General features: G+C 36.1%; 1 protein-coding gene across 1 annotated transcript; it reads left to right on the top strand.

Annotated features, from left to right (window-relative positions):
• Positions 1 to 8208: 8208 nt before the first annotated feature.
• Positions 8209 to 11965, top strand: LOC127091412 (replication protein A 32 kDa subunit A). Its single transcript, XM_051030044.1, has 10 exons — positions 8209 to 8575; positions 8684 to 8794; positions 8977 to 9074; positions 9189 to 9230; positions 9319 to 9396; positions 10800 to 10875; positions 11119 to 11214; positions 11287 to 11366; positions 11504 to 11572; positions 11660 to 11965. Exons 1-10 carry the CDS (start codon positions 8480 to 8482, stop codon positions 11733 to 11735), a joined length of 822 nt encoding a protein of 273 aa, XP_050886001.1. The 5' UTR covers positions 8209 to 8479; the 3' UTR covers positions 11736 to 11965.
• The last annotated feature ends 3875 nt before the right edge of the window (positions 11966 to 15840 follow it).

Here is a 15840-nt window from a genome sequence, read left to right as displayed (position 1 = left end):
TTTAGAAACTCAGGAATACCCTGAAGGGGGATCCATCAATGACAGAAAATTTCGGAGGAAGTTCTCCGCTAAATTCTTTTTGAGTAATGGAGTATTATACGAACGTAATCATGATTCGACTTTGCTTCGCTGTGTGGATAAAAAGGAATCAGAAGAGATTATGGAAGACATGCATGACGGTATTTTTGGGACTCATTCTAGTGGACATACGATGGCCAAGAAGATTCTAAGATCAGGGTATTATTGGTCTACCATGGAAGCTGATTGCCACCATCACTCCAGAACTTGTCACAAGTGCCAGATCTACGCGGACAAAGTACATGTACCTCCTGCTCCATTGAACGTGTTGACAGCCCCTTGGCCCTTTGCAATGCGGGGCATTGATATGATTGGAGAGATTAAACCTACTGCTTCTAATGGACATCGTTTCATTCTTGTCGCTATCGATTATTTCACGAAGTGGGTAGAGGCAACCTCATTTGCTTCTGTCATAAAGAATGTGGTGGCACGGTTCATCAAGAATAGTCTTATTTGTCGGTATGGCATCCCTGAAAGAGTTATCACTAATAATGGTACTAATTTGAACAACAAGATGATTACTGAACTCTGCACGCAATTCAAAATAAAACACCATAATTCTTCTCCGTACTGGCCAAAGATGAATGGCACCGTAGAAGCTGCTAATAAGAATATTAAGAAGATTATACAAAAGATGACAGTAACATACAAAGACTGGCATGAGATGTTACCATTTGCTCTTCATGGTTATCGCACTTCGACAGGTGCAACTCCTTTCTCTTTAGTCTTCGGAATGGAAGTCGTTATACCAATAAAAGTTCAGATTCCCTCTCTAAGAATTATAAAAGATACAGGCTTAGAGGAAGATGAATGGATTCAGACTCGACTCAATCAGATAAATTTGATTGATGAAAAGAGACTTGCGGCCGTTTGTCATGGGCAGATATATCATAAGCGCATGACCCAGGCATTTAACAAAAAAGTCAAGAGACAGGTGTATCTAATTGGCGACTTGGTGATAAAGCGTATCATTCTACCACAAGGTGATCCCAGAGGTAAATGGACTCCCAACTACGAAGGGCCATTTGTAGTTAAGAAGGTATTCTCTGGTGGAGCCATGATGCTCACTACAATGGATGGCGAAGATTTCCCGCATCCCGTGAATGCAGACATAGTTAAAAAATACTACGCATAAAAGAGACCCGCTAGGTCGATGTATCTAGGCAAAAGTAAGGGCATCTCGGCGAACCAAAAGGGTTCGGGCAAAAATTAGGGATAAAAATATAAAAATGTACACCCGGCAAGTCGAAAACCTGAAAAGGCGGCTTGGGCAGAAAAGGGTATCCTGGTGGACTGAAAACCTGAAAAGGCGGTCCAGGCAAAAATTAGGGATTAAGGCGTATGACTATGTCCCGTTCTTAGGCAGTTTCACCCAAGTCGAAGGGACTGAACAAACCAATCACTTCTATCCGACAACAGGAGATGAGATGCTTTAAGACATAATGACAGTAGTAGAATTAAAATCAACAGGGCTTTTTCTTCATAGCTTTTTCTTTGTTTTCTCGACAATTTCCTCTTACTAGGATTTCTGTCTCCTTGTACTCAAATTGTTTATTTATAGGCCCTCTTTCAAAATCAATACAATTTTATTTCCAAAAAGATACTTTTGTTTCACTTCCTCTGTTTTGTTTGCATCAACGTCCATTGATTTAATTCGAATTAATATATGCATTTGAATATGACTGATGTTTACCAAAAATACATGCATAAAATAGAAATAGCAATTACTAAAAGACTTTAGGATCAAGGATAAGGTCTAACCATGCTTTCCAATGAATCCAGTTGCTAATCCTATTCCCCAACAAAACCAGTTATTCCCATAAGAAATTGACATTACTAGACAGACTGGTCATCTCTTATCCCCAGTCAGGTTCTGTTGAATATTTCTACCACCAGACAGAAATCAAATATCCCCAACTAAGAAAGGGTCATTAATACAAATATCTCCAACCAAAATATCGAAATTTATTTTCCCCTGGCAAAAATTTTCAGATGCATAATTCATTCATGCATCATTTCACAGCATATACATGCATGCAATGTTCGCATTTATTTTCAAAAGCATAAAACATCTCATGCATCATGACATGGCATGAGGCTAACTTTTTTTTTCTTCAGGTTAATTATCCTCCTGATACAGTCAAAATAAAGATCCATTCAGACGGATATCTTTATCGATCACATTCAAGATTCAGATACATCCTTCAGATATAATCCATATGAATATTCATTCTGACAAGCATTCTGACGTCCTCCTAATGATGTCATCTTCAAGCCCATCCCAGACATTTATTGCAAATACAACATATACAAATATTATCAGATATAGCCTAACGTACGGCTCATTCTGATTCAGCCTAACGTATGGTTCCTTCAACTGTTCCAATACGGTCTAGCGTACGACCCATTTGGATGTTCATCCCCTCAGATACGATCTAGCGTATGATCCATTCTGATCTTTATTCCTCAGATACTACCTAGCGTACGGTACATTCTGAAGTGTAGTCTAGCGTATGACTACCCCTTTTATCATCAGATACAACCTAACGGACGGCTCATTCTGCTACTCAGATACGATCTAGCGTATGATCCATTCTGATCTTTTATCCCCAGTGGAGTCACCAGCCTAATGGATGGCTCATTCTGTGACTCAGATACGATCTAGCGTACGATCTATTCTGACCCTTATTTCTCCAGATACAGCCTAGCGGACGACTCATTCTGCAACTCAGATACGATCTAGCGTACGATCCATTCTGATCCTTATTTCGCCAGATACAGCCTAACGGACGGTTCATTCTGCAACCCATATACGATCTAGCGTACGACCCAGTCTGGCTCTTCTCATCAGATACTACCTAGCGTACGGTATATTCTGATATGTAGTCTAGCGTACGACTACTATTTATCGCCAGATACAGCCTAACGGACGACTCATTCTGCAACTCAGATACGATCTAGCGTACGATCCATTTTGATATTTATTTCTCCAGATACATCCTAACGGACGACTCATTCTGCAACTCGGATATGGTCTAGCGTATGACCCATTATGATCCTTGTCACATCAGGTTCAACTCACCCTAATATCACCTAATGGATGACTCATTATACGGTCTAGCGTACGACCCAGTGTGGCACCCATGTCTTCTGGTATGGTCTAATGTACGACGCACCCTGAAGCTCTCATCATCAAACTTTCTAGATGGCATCTTTAAGCCCATCTCCATCAAGACTACCTTAATTAACAAATACAAATTTTTGGGGCATTCTAAGTGTTCAATAATCTTCCACCTCCAGATCACGAATGGCGTACATACCATTCTAACTCTCTCGGTTTAAGAATATTGAACAGGGGCAGCTGTCATACCCCAAAATTTGCCCGTTAATTTTTAAGACATTTTTCAAGACATTCTAAGACATTTTTCAAGACATTAATCTTAAAGGAACAAAGGTCCAGCGCACAGGTTACCAAATCCAGGAGAGGACCTGAATTGTCATGCTCGCTAGGCGAAGTCCACGCTTCAGCCCTCGCTCCAGCGAGCCTGGATGAATTGGCTACTAGAATGCTCGCTACCTGCTCGCTAAGTGCTCGCCTAGCGAACCCTTCGCTACCTCACTCGCCTAGCGAGCTTACGAATATACCAGAAAATTTTAGGCTTAATTCTGAGCCCACCGAGACACAAAAAATTATTATAAATACTAAGACTTCATTCAGAAAAAGGGACAGGCGGAAAGAGACAGAAAGAGGAGGAGAAAACCCTAACCAAGACAACCGAAACAACCGAGAAAAACCCTGGAGGCTAACTAGGAGAATTCAGAGCAACCTCCGGATACCCTGAAGGGAACTCATTTGCACAAAGATTACCTCCGCCCACTCAATCTGACACATACCCTAAGAGTGATCTGTCAATTCAACGGTGCAATTCAATTTGATCCCTCCAATCAGGTATGCATGAATGCGTAAAACCATATCTTGAATGTTTAATCATATAATTTCTGCAATGGATGTCATAGGGTTTGGGGTTTCTGAAATCGCACTGTTATCAAAGAAGAACCCAGAACCCGTAAGCGTTCGCTAGCACCTCGCTAAGCGAACATGTAGCGAGGGTTCGCTAAGCCTTCGCTAGGCGAGGTAGTAGCGAATATGACAATAATTGATTTTTTCTACTTGCACTTTAATCTGTTCTGTGTTGTTTGACATATTTTATATCGCAATTATGCATTATTTACCTGACACTATTACTGCTATGATTCTTTTGTTCGGTACAACTCTTGATTGCACCCCATCTTTGTATTCTAACCCGTTTGTTGAGTTTTTGTGAGGGCTCACAAACTCCTGAAGAGATAGCTGGCTTGGTATTCCACTTTATTTGTGGGATACCATTGTGGAGATTTATTCTAATTACTTGATTGATTACATTGCTTTCTAATATATGACCTGGGCCCTCTCTTTGTTGCCTTATGATATTACGGTCATGTCCCGCGAATGTGGGGATACCCTTAGCAAAGACCCTTTCGATTAAATCATCATGTCCCTACAAGATAAATCATAGTCCCTCGAACGTTGCCTTCGAATATATGACTTTGTCCCCCGATGACCCTTCATTGTAGCCTACGATTAAATGATGATCGTCCCTTCGAATGCTAAGGTATCCTTACAAATGTTGCCTTCAATGACCGGTCGACGACCCCACGATGTCCCTTTACATCTAAAGGATAAGACTACTTACTTCTCAATAGTAAGGACAATTTTACCCTCCTAAGGATAGAAAATACCTATAAAGACCTTGGTTAGGTATAACTCTTAAATGCCTGCTCATAGCTTAAAATATTTTTTACACCTCACACTTTTCAAAACATCTTTTAGAAAATCACCACTTGGTATACATTCGCACCAGAATCATTGCCGAGTTATATTTTCTAAACATCTTCCAAAATCAAACGAGATAAACACTTTGCATACATTCATACCCGAATCATTACAAAGTTAAACTCTCCTTTCAAAATATTTTCTAAACACGTCACATTTCTCAAACACCTTCTCAAACAAGGAAAACATAAGTGAGTTAAGCAATTAAGAGCCCATGGATAACCATGGATACAAAGGGTGCCAACACCTTCCCTTTGTATAATGTACCTCCCGAACTCAAAATCTAATCAAGGTCTTTCCTGTTCTTTTCCGCCTTTCCTTATTGGATAAAAGAAAAGTCGGTGGCGACTCTTGCTATCCGCAACATTGCTTTTCAAAGCAAAAAACACAAAGTCAGTTCACCGTATAACAGTATCTTATGTGCATATGTCTGCAGACAAACATAGACAGGTTACATTACTTGTAATAGGTTTTTCATGAAGTCTTGGAAAATGAACTCCCAAAAGTGGAAATATATATATTTATTGCAAAATGAACTACACAAAAGAACAATTTTAACAATTTGTAACTTGTAATCATCTTTCCACTTCAAAGAGGAAAACATGATACATTGCATATGTTAGATTCATTGAACCTTAAGTTTAGTTTAAGGATACTTGTGTTTGAATCTAAATCGGTGATGAATTCAATAATGCATAGTCATGTAAGCAAAGAAAATTAAATAGAAGCAAGCCTGAGCACTTACACACAATCTGTTGGACTAAAACACTAAATAGTTCAAATTTCCATGACTCATATTAGTTCTTCATTTTCTTGGCCTATTCCTAGGAGCTCATACAATACTGACACATTAGAAATCAACTGAAACACACAAAAAGAAAACATTATATCAGAACTTTTGTGTGCATTTTCTTCAGAATGCATGAATGACAAAAACAAATTGTACCTCAATAATTAAACTATGGATGGTGTTGACAATCTCAGTTAAAGCCTCTAGCTATTATGGAGTCAGTTCAGTTCCATTTATGTCAAAATCATCGTCCCCACCTTCTTCGTACCTTAATCCTTTTTCTCGTTCTAACTCTTCAACCATGTGTAGAATATTAGGATCAATGAAATCATACATATTGTAGCCATCCAAAATTTATGGCAATATATCTTTTTTTCATTCATCATCGACTAAAATATAATGCTTTATCAAGTTCACGAAGTATACATCAGCCCCTCCATTTTCCTCCTTCAGATCCTTCTCCGTTATTCTCTTCTCCTAAGTATAGGATAACAACAGATCCAATAAAAATATAATATCAAGCAAAATGGAAAAGCACATGTTTGAAACATATCCATTACAACAACAAATCTATTAGCAAAGATGAAAAAAACATAAAAGCTGGTTGCGAAAATGACAAACCTATTTGAAGTTGGTAAGGAAAATGAAACAACATTTCAAAGCAACGAAAGAAATGGAGAACTTTATTATTAACCATCTCAACAACAACATAAACTATAGCAATAAATTTCAAAATCTTTCAAAGTTATATTTACTAATATTTGTATCAAGTGTCTTGTTGAGTGAAATAGGTTCAACCTTCATCCTTGCTTAAAGATTATCTTCTTTGGTTGAAAGGCAGAGAAAGTGGGAGTTAGGGTTGAGAGGTGGCGGGTTTCGATTCAGAGGCGAGGGGGGAGGGGGGGGGGGGGAAGTGAGAAAGTTCCACCGTTTGAGATATGGAAGGTTTTGTGTTCAATGGAGGAAGTGAAGCTGAGACCAACGGAAGTGACCATAATTGCTTCTTCTATATGCAAATGGATGGTGTAGCATATGAGATGTTTAAAGTCATACATGCATTTAGCTTTTCCAATGGTTCCAACTCTCAATGTGACTTTTCACTACTCAATGCATTAATGAGAGTGAAATATCCATTGAAAATTTAAAAATGACTTGTGTCTTTCCATCTTCTGCAGAGTGTATGTATGTGAAATTTCTGGAGATTTCTAGAGCATATTCTTTTAATAGCCAACTTTTGCATTAAAGAATTGGCATAATGATACTATGGAAAAATGGAAAAGAAAACGAAAAGGCACATATGATTGTATTCTGCTGAAATGACGAGTAATGGCATAAAAGAAAGCAAGATATACAAATGTTCTAAAGGACATAAATGGAAGAATGGTGGATATTGATTTTCTTATTTAGATAGTAGACTTTTTGATTTATAATCGAAAAAATTATAGTTGGAAAATTTATAATAAATTAATAAAAAATTATCCATTAGTATTTTAATGGTACACTAATTCAAGAGTTACTGTGGCGCTGAAAATAGATTTATATCTTTTATTTATTTTCTATTATAAATCATTTATATAAAAGTTATTATTAAGTGATCGAGTATTTATGTTGTTGATGGGAAAAATAATATTGTACAGAAGAGTGAGATTTTTTAGCTTGGTTCGATAAAATTCAAGATGATCTTAAGAGCCTTGATAATTATTGTTTTAAACATATTCTCCGCGAAGCAAATATCTCTGCGGATCAACTAATCTGAATTCTAAATTTTTTTATTGTATTTTTTATTTGTGTTCCGCCTTCTTGCCTGGGCCTGTCCAACATGATGTTGCTGGGATTGATTAGTGTTGTTGTTGTTTGGACCTAGACCTTCTTTTTGCAAAAAAATGAATAAAAAATAAAAAATTGCTAATGGATGGAATAATTATAATAAATAATACTTTATTAATTAAAAAAATGGTTAATAATATTGATTAAATAAATATAAAAATAAAAAATTATAAAAATAGCCTCAATTTTAACATCAAAATTGTCAAAAACTTTTATATATGCAATTGGCTTCAAGGCATGCATGCGCCAAATCAAACAACGCCTATACTCATTTAGAAATTTGCAATGTATGCATATGCCATACAAATTGACTCGTGTGTTTATTGAAAATTAGATGCACACTTCAATTGACACATACGTAATGAAATATGATTATTTCTGTAATTACTTTAAAAAATAGATTATTTTAGAATTTAAATTAAAAAATAAGGTTATTTTAAAAAAAAATCTCAAATCTATCCTGTTTTTTATATATTTTTCTCTTTTCACATTTTCTGTCTTATGAATCTCATGTCAAAACCAAACATTAAACACTAGAATTGAATTAAAAGTATTTTGTATTACATGATATAAATATTATAACTTTTTTCTACAGCCATATAAATATTTTAACTTATGCGTTATCGATTTGTTTTATACTTATGATAAACATTGCAACAGTTTAAAGAAAAGAAAAAGAAAGAAAAGAGAGAGCGATATTATAAGAGGGAAAATGCCAAAGTTGAAATCGAAACTGAAACCCTAAATCGCGGGAAAAATCGGAGGCATTAATGGCGGGAAACAAAAATTAACACCACAACACAACCCTTTTTCTAATTTACAGTATATTACAACTTCTTTTTCACAATTTGTTCTCACTCAAGCAGTTACACTTCTCTCGCTTTTCGATTTCTCTTTCTAGGGTTTCGAAAATGTTCTCCAGCTCCCAATTTGACTCCTCCAACGCCTTCTCCGGCGGCGGATTCACGTCCTCGCAACTCAACGAATCTTCTCCGGCACCGACTAAGGTAAGCTATCTTTCTCATATCGGTTGAAGAAAAATCAATAGCGTTTTGCTTTATACTATATTGATTCACTGAGTTTTGTGTTTGTGTTGATTGTTTTCTTTGTTGAAGAGCCGTGATTCTCAGGGTTTGGTTCCAGTTACAGTGAAGCAGATCAGTGAAGCTTCTCAATCTGGTGATGAAAAGTCCAATTTCGCGATCAATGGCGTGGATCTCACTAATGTACGGTTATTTTTTTAATTGAAATCATTTTAGCGTTTTATACTTGCTTAACTTGTTACTTTTGTGTTTATTTTGTTATTTTTGTTTATGTTATAGTTTTGATGGATCTGTGATAATACAATCACGCTGCTTGCTTTAAGGTATTGTGATTTACATCAAATTAATCATGTATTTTGGTTCAGGTGACTTTGGTTGGAATGGTGTATGAGAAAACTGAGAGGAACACTGATGTTAATTTTGTTTTGGATGATGGAACTGGGCGGATCAAATGCCGAAGATGGTACTCGCTGCATGCTAAATGATTCTATGTTGGCTGTCTTAAGAGTTACTTAGGAGATTTATTTATGCCTGTTGTGTCAATTATATTTAATTTTGATATTGGTTGTTTGATTAGGGTCAATGAGACTTTTGACTCAAAGGAAATGGAGGAAGTATCGTAAGTTCTTATCTATGGATGCAAATGATATTGACTTATGATTCTGGGGATGTGATATTTCTCACCTTCTCTGATTATTCATTGACAGGAATGACATGTATGTTCGTGTTTATGGGAACTTGAAAAGCTTTCAAGGTGTAAAGCAGCTTGGTGCCTTCTCTGTCAGGCATGTTGGCCAGACCCATTTTTTTATGTCTATAAATTCTGCCATGGCCTGTTTATTTGCTTTGATAACACATACTCCAATTGCCACCAGTTCAAGAATGTTATTCAGAAGGCGGATGCCTTTTTTTTACATATCACCTATGTTGTATTGTGGACTGACTAGTTCTAGAATGTATTTGTGGGTGTTTAAGTGTACACCTGTTTTCAACTTTTAGGGTGCTCATTTGCAGGAAATTGTGCTATCCTGAGTGTTATCTATTTGTGTTTGGTTTTATCTGGATTCATTCTAATTATGGGTTACAGTGCCATCATTAACTGAATCATGTTTGTTATATACCCTGTCTCTCATCTGCACCCTTGTGTGAGCATCCTATGTACGCAAAATTATAATTTGGTAAGTGGTTGTCAAGAGTATAAATGGATGTGTAATATAAACAAATTGGAAGGTGGTTACATTAACAAGATATATCCTTCAGTAATTCAGCTAGAGGCCTACAGCTAAAACCATTGAATGTAATTAGATGTCACCTTGATTGTTGATTACATCTAATGGTTTAGATCACCCCTACTGACTTGGTTCTGATGTTGAGCTCTTCCTTTTTTCGCTAGAACACTGAGTCTGGGAGCCATTACAAATATGCATTTTGGGAGATCCGTGGTGTTGCTTGTGCCTCTAGCTTTGCTTCTTGACTGTTTATGGGGTTTCATTAATGTGTGTATTGTAGGTTCTTATTAGATATTTGTTTGTTTCTTCCATTAATCCATTCTATTTTGTCAAGTATAACATTGAGAAGAAAAGAGGAGAGAACAAAGGGAATGTTGCTCTGTTAGGGTTCAATAGTATTGTGAAAATTCATGTTAGGGAATACAGATAGTTCAAGCTAGGGAATACAAAGTAGATTATATAATAGAAGCATAAAAACCTATTATTGAACATCTAACAATTTTCATTAAACATATCATTTAGTGCTCCCTGTTATTGGTTATTAAAATGAATCTGCGTGTTTAGCATCTGAGGTTTTATCAGGGTCAAATGTTTGATTGCTTCTGGTTACTAAATTATCTACATAATTGATGTTTTTCAGAATTTCATGTTCTGTTTTTTTTCCTTTCAATTTTTAGTCAGTCTGAATGAACTTAAAACAATATGTGCTAAAATAATTTGTCCCTTACAGAATATGTGGAAGATGTGTGCATTATTTAGTCTGTTGTCAGTTTAATTTCAAGTTCACCAAAGTTTAGAGTTAAGTAGGCCAAATATTTAACTAATTTAATCCTGTTAAGGACATCAATTGACACTTCTAGAGTATATTACATGTACTACTGTGCTTATGTTTCACTATGAAAAAACATCTTTTTATTTGTCAAACTGACTCTTTTAATCATACTTGTGGTATTTCACAGGCCTGTGACAAATTTTGATGAGATCCCCTTTCACTTTATCGATTGCATACATAGCCACCTCCTTGCCAAAGTTAAGGTACATGTAGTTTCTGCATTTTATCAGAATGTTTTTAGTTACTCCTATTTATTGTATGCAAATTGACTGCAGTGGATACTGCATTAAACTCCAGGAATTTAAATAAATGTTTATAACCTATTTGTAAGAACAATGGAAATATTGACTATTTTCATGTTAACATGTGTTAAAGTATTAGGCCTTGCTTAAGTTGGCAAACATGTAATTTAACGTAATGCCTTGCTTTTATTTTTTGGGTTATAGTTGGAAGGAACCCCTTCTACATATCCTCCAACAAACTCGTCTATCAACACTCCTGTCAAAAGTGCACTGAATGGATCTCAGGCACCATCCAATCCGGTATGATATTTGATGTAAGCCACTGTTTTTTTTTCTATGATTGGATTGCTGATATAATATTCCCAACCTCAGGGATATACACAATATAGCACTGATGGACTTGAGGACTGTGATAAATTAGTGATTGACTATCTGCAGCAGCATTCAAGCATGTGAGTTATTATAATTCAGGAAACATTTAGCTTATGTATTACCTTTTATTAATGTTTTCAAGTAGGATATCTATATTCCTCATCTTTCAACTTTATTTCTTATGCTGAGCAATTTTGAATTTGATTATAAATTGCAGGTTAGATGAAAGGGGAATACATGTTGAAGAACTAGCAAGAGAGCTCAAGCTTCCATTGGACAGGATCAGGTCAGTTCTCTTATTTTTATTTTGTCTTGTCATGTGTATACAAAGCATTTGCTTGTGATATAAACAAAAATCTGTTCATGATGCCAGATTGTCTGTAAAAGCTCTTGAAGATGATGGTCTGGTATACTCCACCATAGATGACTCCCACTACAAACAAGCTTGATATTTTCTGTCATCAAACTAATATAGTTGAGGATTGTGCTGGTACAGGACAAATACCACCAACGATATTGGTGTTGATTTGTTTTAGTTCATAGGTTGATGTAGATATTTTCTGGATCAATTAATCTATATTTGCCAAAAAAACTGTATGAATCTTGTTTGTTGACTAAATTGCTGAACACCTTAAATGATCTTAAGTTTGAATTAAAAATTTATCATCTATTTCTCTAATTATTGAACATGATTTTACACTTTTAGTCCATATTCTATTTTTCATATTCAAAATAAATGTTAAATAAACCTCTATAATAAGTTTGCTTAACAAGGCTACAAATATCCTCACCAATGACATGCCAATATTTGTTAAAGAAAATCCCTTGAAATCCATCGGTCCGGGAGACTTAAAAGGATGCTTATGGTTCAATGTATATATGACTTAATCATTTGTAATTGTAATCTATTTAGTAAGGTTATTACCCGTCTCCCACTATAATGTTGAAGTGTAATCTAAATTCATTTAAGTTGTATTTAGATTTAATTTGAGTTTCATTTAGTTGTTCTTGTGGTACAAATACTGAATTCAAATTTTAGTTTGGAACATAATTCATCTTGTAACCGTTTTCAGTTGAGAGTAAAAGTTAGTTAGAATTCTCTCTCTTCTATCATCTTCATCTTCATCATTCTTGTGCACCAAAAATTGATATTTAGAGCTCTGATTTTGATTCAGGAACGGAAAACACGAGTGTAAATTAGGCGAATGTGATTGATTATGTTCATTCAATTCACAGTGGATTGAAGATCAGAATCAAAACAAAATCATATTTCTTGATTCTATGGGATTGGGAAACACGAGTGTTGGCGAGATCTAAGTAAATTTGCACAAGAACGAAGATGAACAGTGAGAACGGTAGCTTGAACACAAAGCTTCTAGTATTTGATGGAAAGAATTGAAATCGTTGAATGATTCATATGCATGTGTTGTTTGGCGCTCAAGATGTTTTTGATCTCGTGAATGACGATTGTAGCATATGCAACAGAAGCATAGAGAAATGTGCATAGAGAAACAAGGAAGAAGGATCAGAAGACGTTGTTCCATATCTATTAGTGGTGAATACGAATGTGTTTGAGAAAATCGCTGATTCAACAACGACGAAGACTGCGTGGGACACACTTGTACGATGCTACAACGGTGATGCATTAATGAATAAGGTGAAGCTTCAGTCTCTATTCAAGCATGTATGAGAATCCCAACATGAAGAATAATGAGAAGATACCTGATTACATCTCCAGAGTGAGTTTGATCACAAATGAGATGAAATATTATGGGGAAAATCTCTCTGAACAAGTAATCATTAAAAAGATATTGAGATCACTTACTCCTCCATTTGATTACATTGTTGTAGCAATTGAAAACTCTAAGGACCTCAACACCATGAAAATTGAAGAGCTGCAGAGTAGTCTAGAGGGATAAAAGTTGTGTCTGACTGAGAGAAACTCTGAAATAGAGGTAGAGCAGGTTCTGAAAACATCTTCTGATAAGAAGAATCAGAAGCAATCTTGTTCAGAGGCCAAGAAGAGACATGATGGTGGTTATCAGAAGTCAGAAGCCTCCGACTTTGATGAGAAGAAACATCATAAGGAAATGAGAAGTTTGACAAGAAAAAGGTTCAATGTTACTGTTGTAAGAAGTTTGACCACTTTGATGCTGATAGTTGGTCAAACAAGGAAAGGAAATAAGAAGAAGCAAACATAGCCAAAGGAGATTTTGAAGATGCACCTATGCTATTGATGGCTTATGAGTCTGATGGTGGATATTTGGTAGACTGGTGGTATATGGACACTGGATTCTCAAATCACCTAACTGGAAACAAACAATGACTGGTTGATTTTGACTTTAGAAAGAGGACAAATATCAGATGTGTTGATGATAAGTACCTTAATACCAAAGGAATAGGAAATGTCAAAGTCAGAGTGAAAAATGGAAAACTGCTCTGATCAAGGATGTTTGGTATGTTCCTAGCATGAAGAGCAATCTGATGAGTGTAGGTCAGCTAATTGAGAAAGGTTTCTCAGTTACTATGAAGGACAAACTTTTGAAGTTGTATGATTCTGATCAGAAGTCGATTATGCAAGCTGAACATGAAAGCAACAAAACATTCAAAGTGAATATGGAAACATCTAAAACTAAATGCCTAGTGCAGAAGCTGCTAAAGGTGACAGTGAGCCATGAAACAAGAGATTTTGGGGCATATGAACTTCATAAGCTTAAGGCATCTGAGTTCTAAGAATCTGATACATGTCATTCCAAAGATTGTGAAGCTTGAGAAGTCATGTGAGATATGCATGAAAGGCAAGCAACCTAGATTTCCATTTGCATCAGAAGTGGCTCCAGGAGAAAAACACGCTTTATGAGTAATACATTATGATGTATGTGGACCATTTGAAGTCCCTTTAGTTGGAGGAAACAAGTACTTTGTGTCATTTGTGGATGAATTCACAAGAATGACATGGGAAACACTCATCAAGTTTAAGCATAAGGTGTTTGCTAAATTTCAGAAGTTCAAGGTGAAGGCTGAAAAACAAAGTGGTTAGAAGCTGAAAGTTCTCAGAACTGATAGGGGAGGTGAGTACAACTCATTAGAGTTCAGAAGGTTCTATGAAGAGAACGGAGTTGAACATGAGGTGACTACTCCATATACTCCACAACACAATAGTCTTGCTGAAAGAAGAAACAAGACTTTGCTCGATATCACAAAGAGCATGCTGAAGAAGAAGAAACTTCCTCACACCTTGTGGGGAGAAGCTGTTGCCACTGCAATATATGTGCTCAACAGGTGTCCATCCAAGAAGCTGAAGGAAATTGTTCCTTACGAGAAGTGCACTGGAGATAAGCAAAGTGTGAGTCATTTTAGAGCATTTGGTTCTATTTGTTACAAACATGTTCAAGGTGCTACTTGATAGAAGCTAGATGGTAGAAGCAAAGTAATGTTACCTATTGGGTACCATAATACATGTGCTTATAAGCTCTATTGTCCAATCACTAACAAGGTGAAAGTAAACAAATATGTCATTGTGAAAGAAATATAAGCATGGAATTAGAACAAGTCTCAATACAACTCTGGTGCAGTGTTAACACCTGAGTTAACTTCTGAAGATATTTCAGACTCTGAAGGAAAATCTGCCTCTGAAGGAGATTCTTCCTCTGAAGAAGACTCTGAAGATGAGTCTGAAGAAGACTTTGAAGGTGAATCTGATTCTGATCTAGACTCTAGTAATAATCACGCCTTTGAAGGCAGTCATGCTTCTGAAGGTGGTCCAACATCTGAAGAAGGTTCTGAACAAGTTCAGAGGCCACAAAGAATCAGACAAACACCAAGAAGATTTATAGAGTTTGACATGTTGCAAGACAATGAGATAAAATCTAAAGAAGAAGTAATTCAGTGTGCCATGTTGGTAGACTCTAAACCAGTTAGTACTGAAGAAGCTCTCAAGAAGAAAGTGTGGTTGGAGGCCATAAAAGAAGAACTTAAGGCTATAGAAAGAAACAAGACTTGGGAGTTGACTGAGCTTCCAAAGAACAAGAAAGCCATCAGCGTGATATATGTTTACAAGTTGAAATTGAATCCAGATGAATCAATTGGAAAACACAAAGAAAGGTTAGTAACTAGAGGATTTCTACAGAAATATGAATTAGATTACTTTGAGGTGTTTGCAACTGTAACTAGGCATGAAACAATCAGATTGGTGATTGCTATAACTGTAAATAGAAATTAGCCTCTGATGCATTTAGATATGAAATTTGCATTTCTTAATGGTCCTTTACAAGAGGAAGTTTATGTGTCACAACCTCCTGGATTTATGAAAAAGAATCAGGAAGGGATGGTGTACAAGTTGCATAAAGCCTTGTATGGGCTGAAATAAGCTCCTAGAGCTTGTAATTTGAAAATTGATTCATTTTTAAGCTTCAAGGTTTCATAAAATGTGAGAAGGAGTATGGTGTTTATGTTCAACATACATCTGATATAAATATGATTATGGTGTGTCTCTATGTTGATGACATATTGCTAACAGGGAGTTGTTCAGATGAGATAGTCAAGTTCAAGAAT

Source organism: Lathyrus oleraceus, chromosome 6 (genome assembly GCF_024323335.1).
Source record: "Lathyrus oleraceus cultivar Zhongwan6 chromosome 6, CAAS_Psat_ZW6_1.0, whole genome shotgun sequence".
NCBI classification, from domain to species: domain Eukaryota; kingdom Viridiplantae; phylum Streptophyta; class Magnoliopsida; order Fabales; family Fabaceae; genus Lathyrus; species Lathyrus oleraceus.
This window is presented reverse-complemented; position numbering and strand designations above follow the sequence as displayed.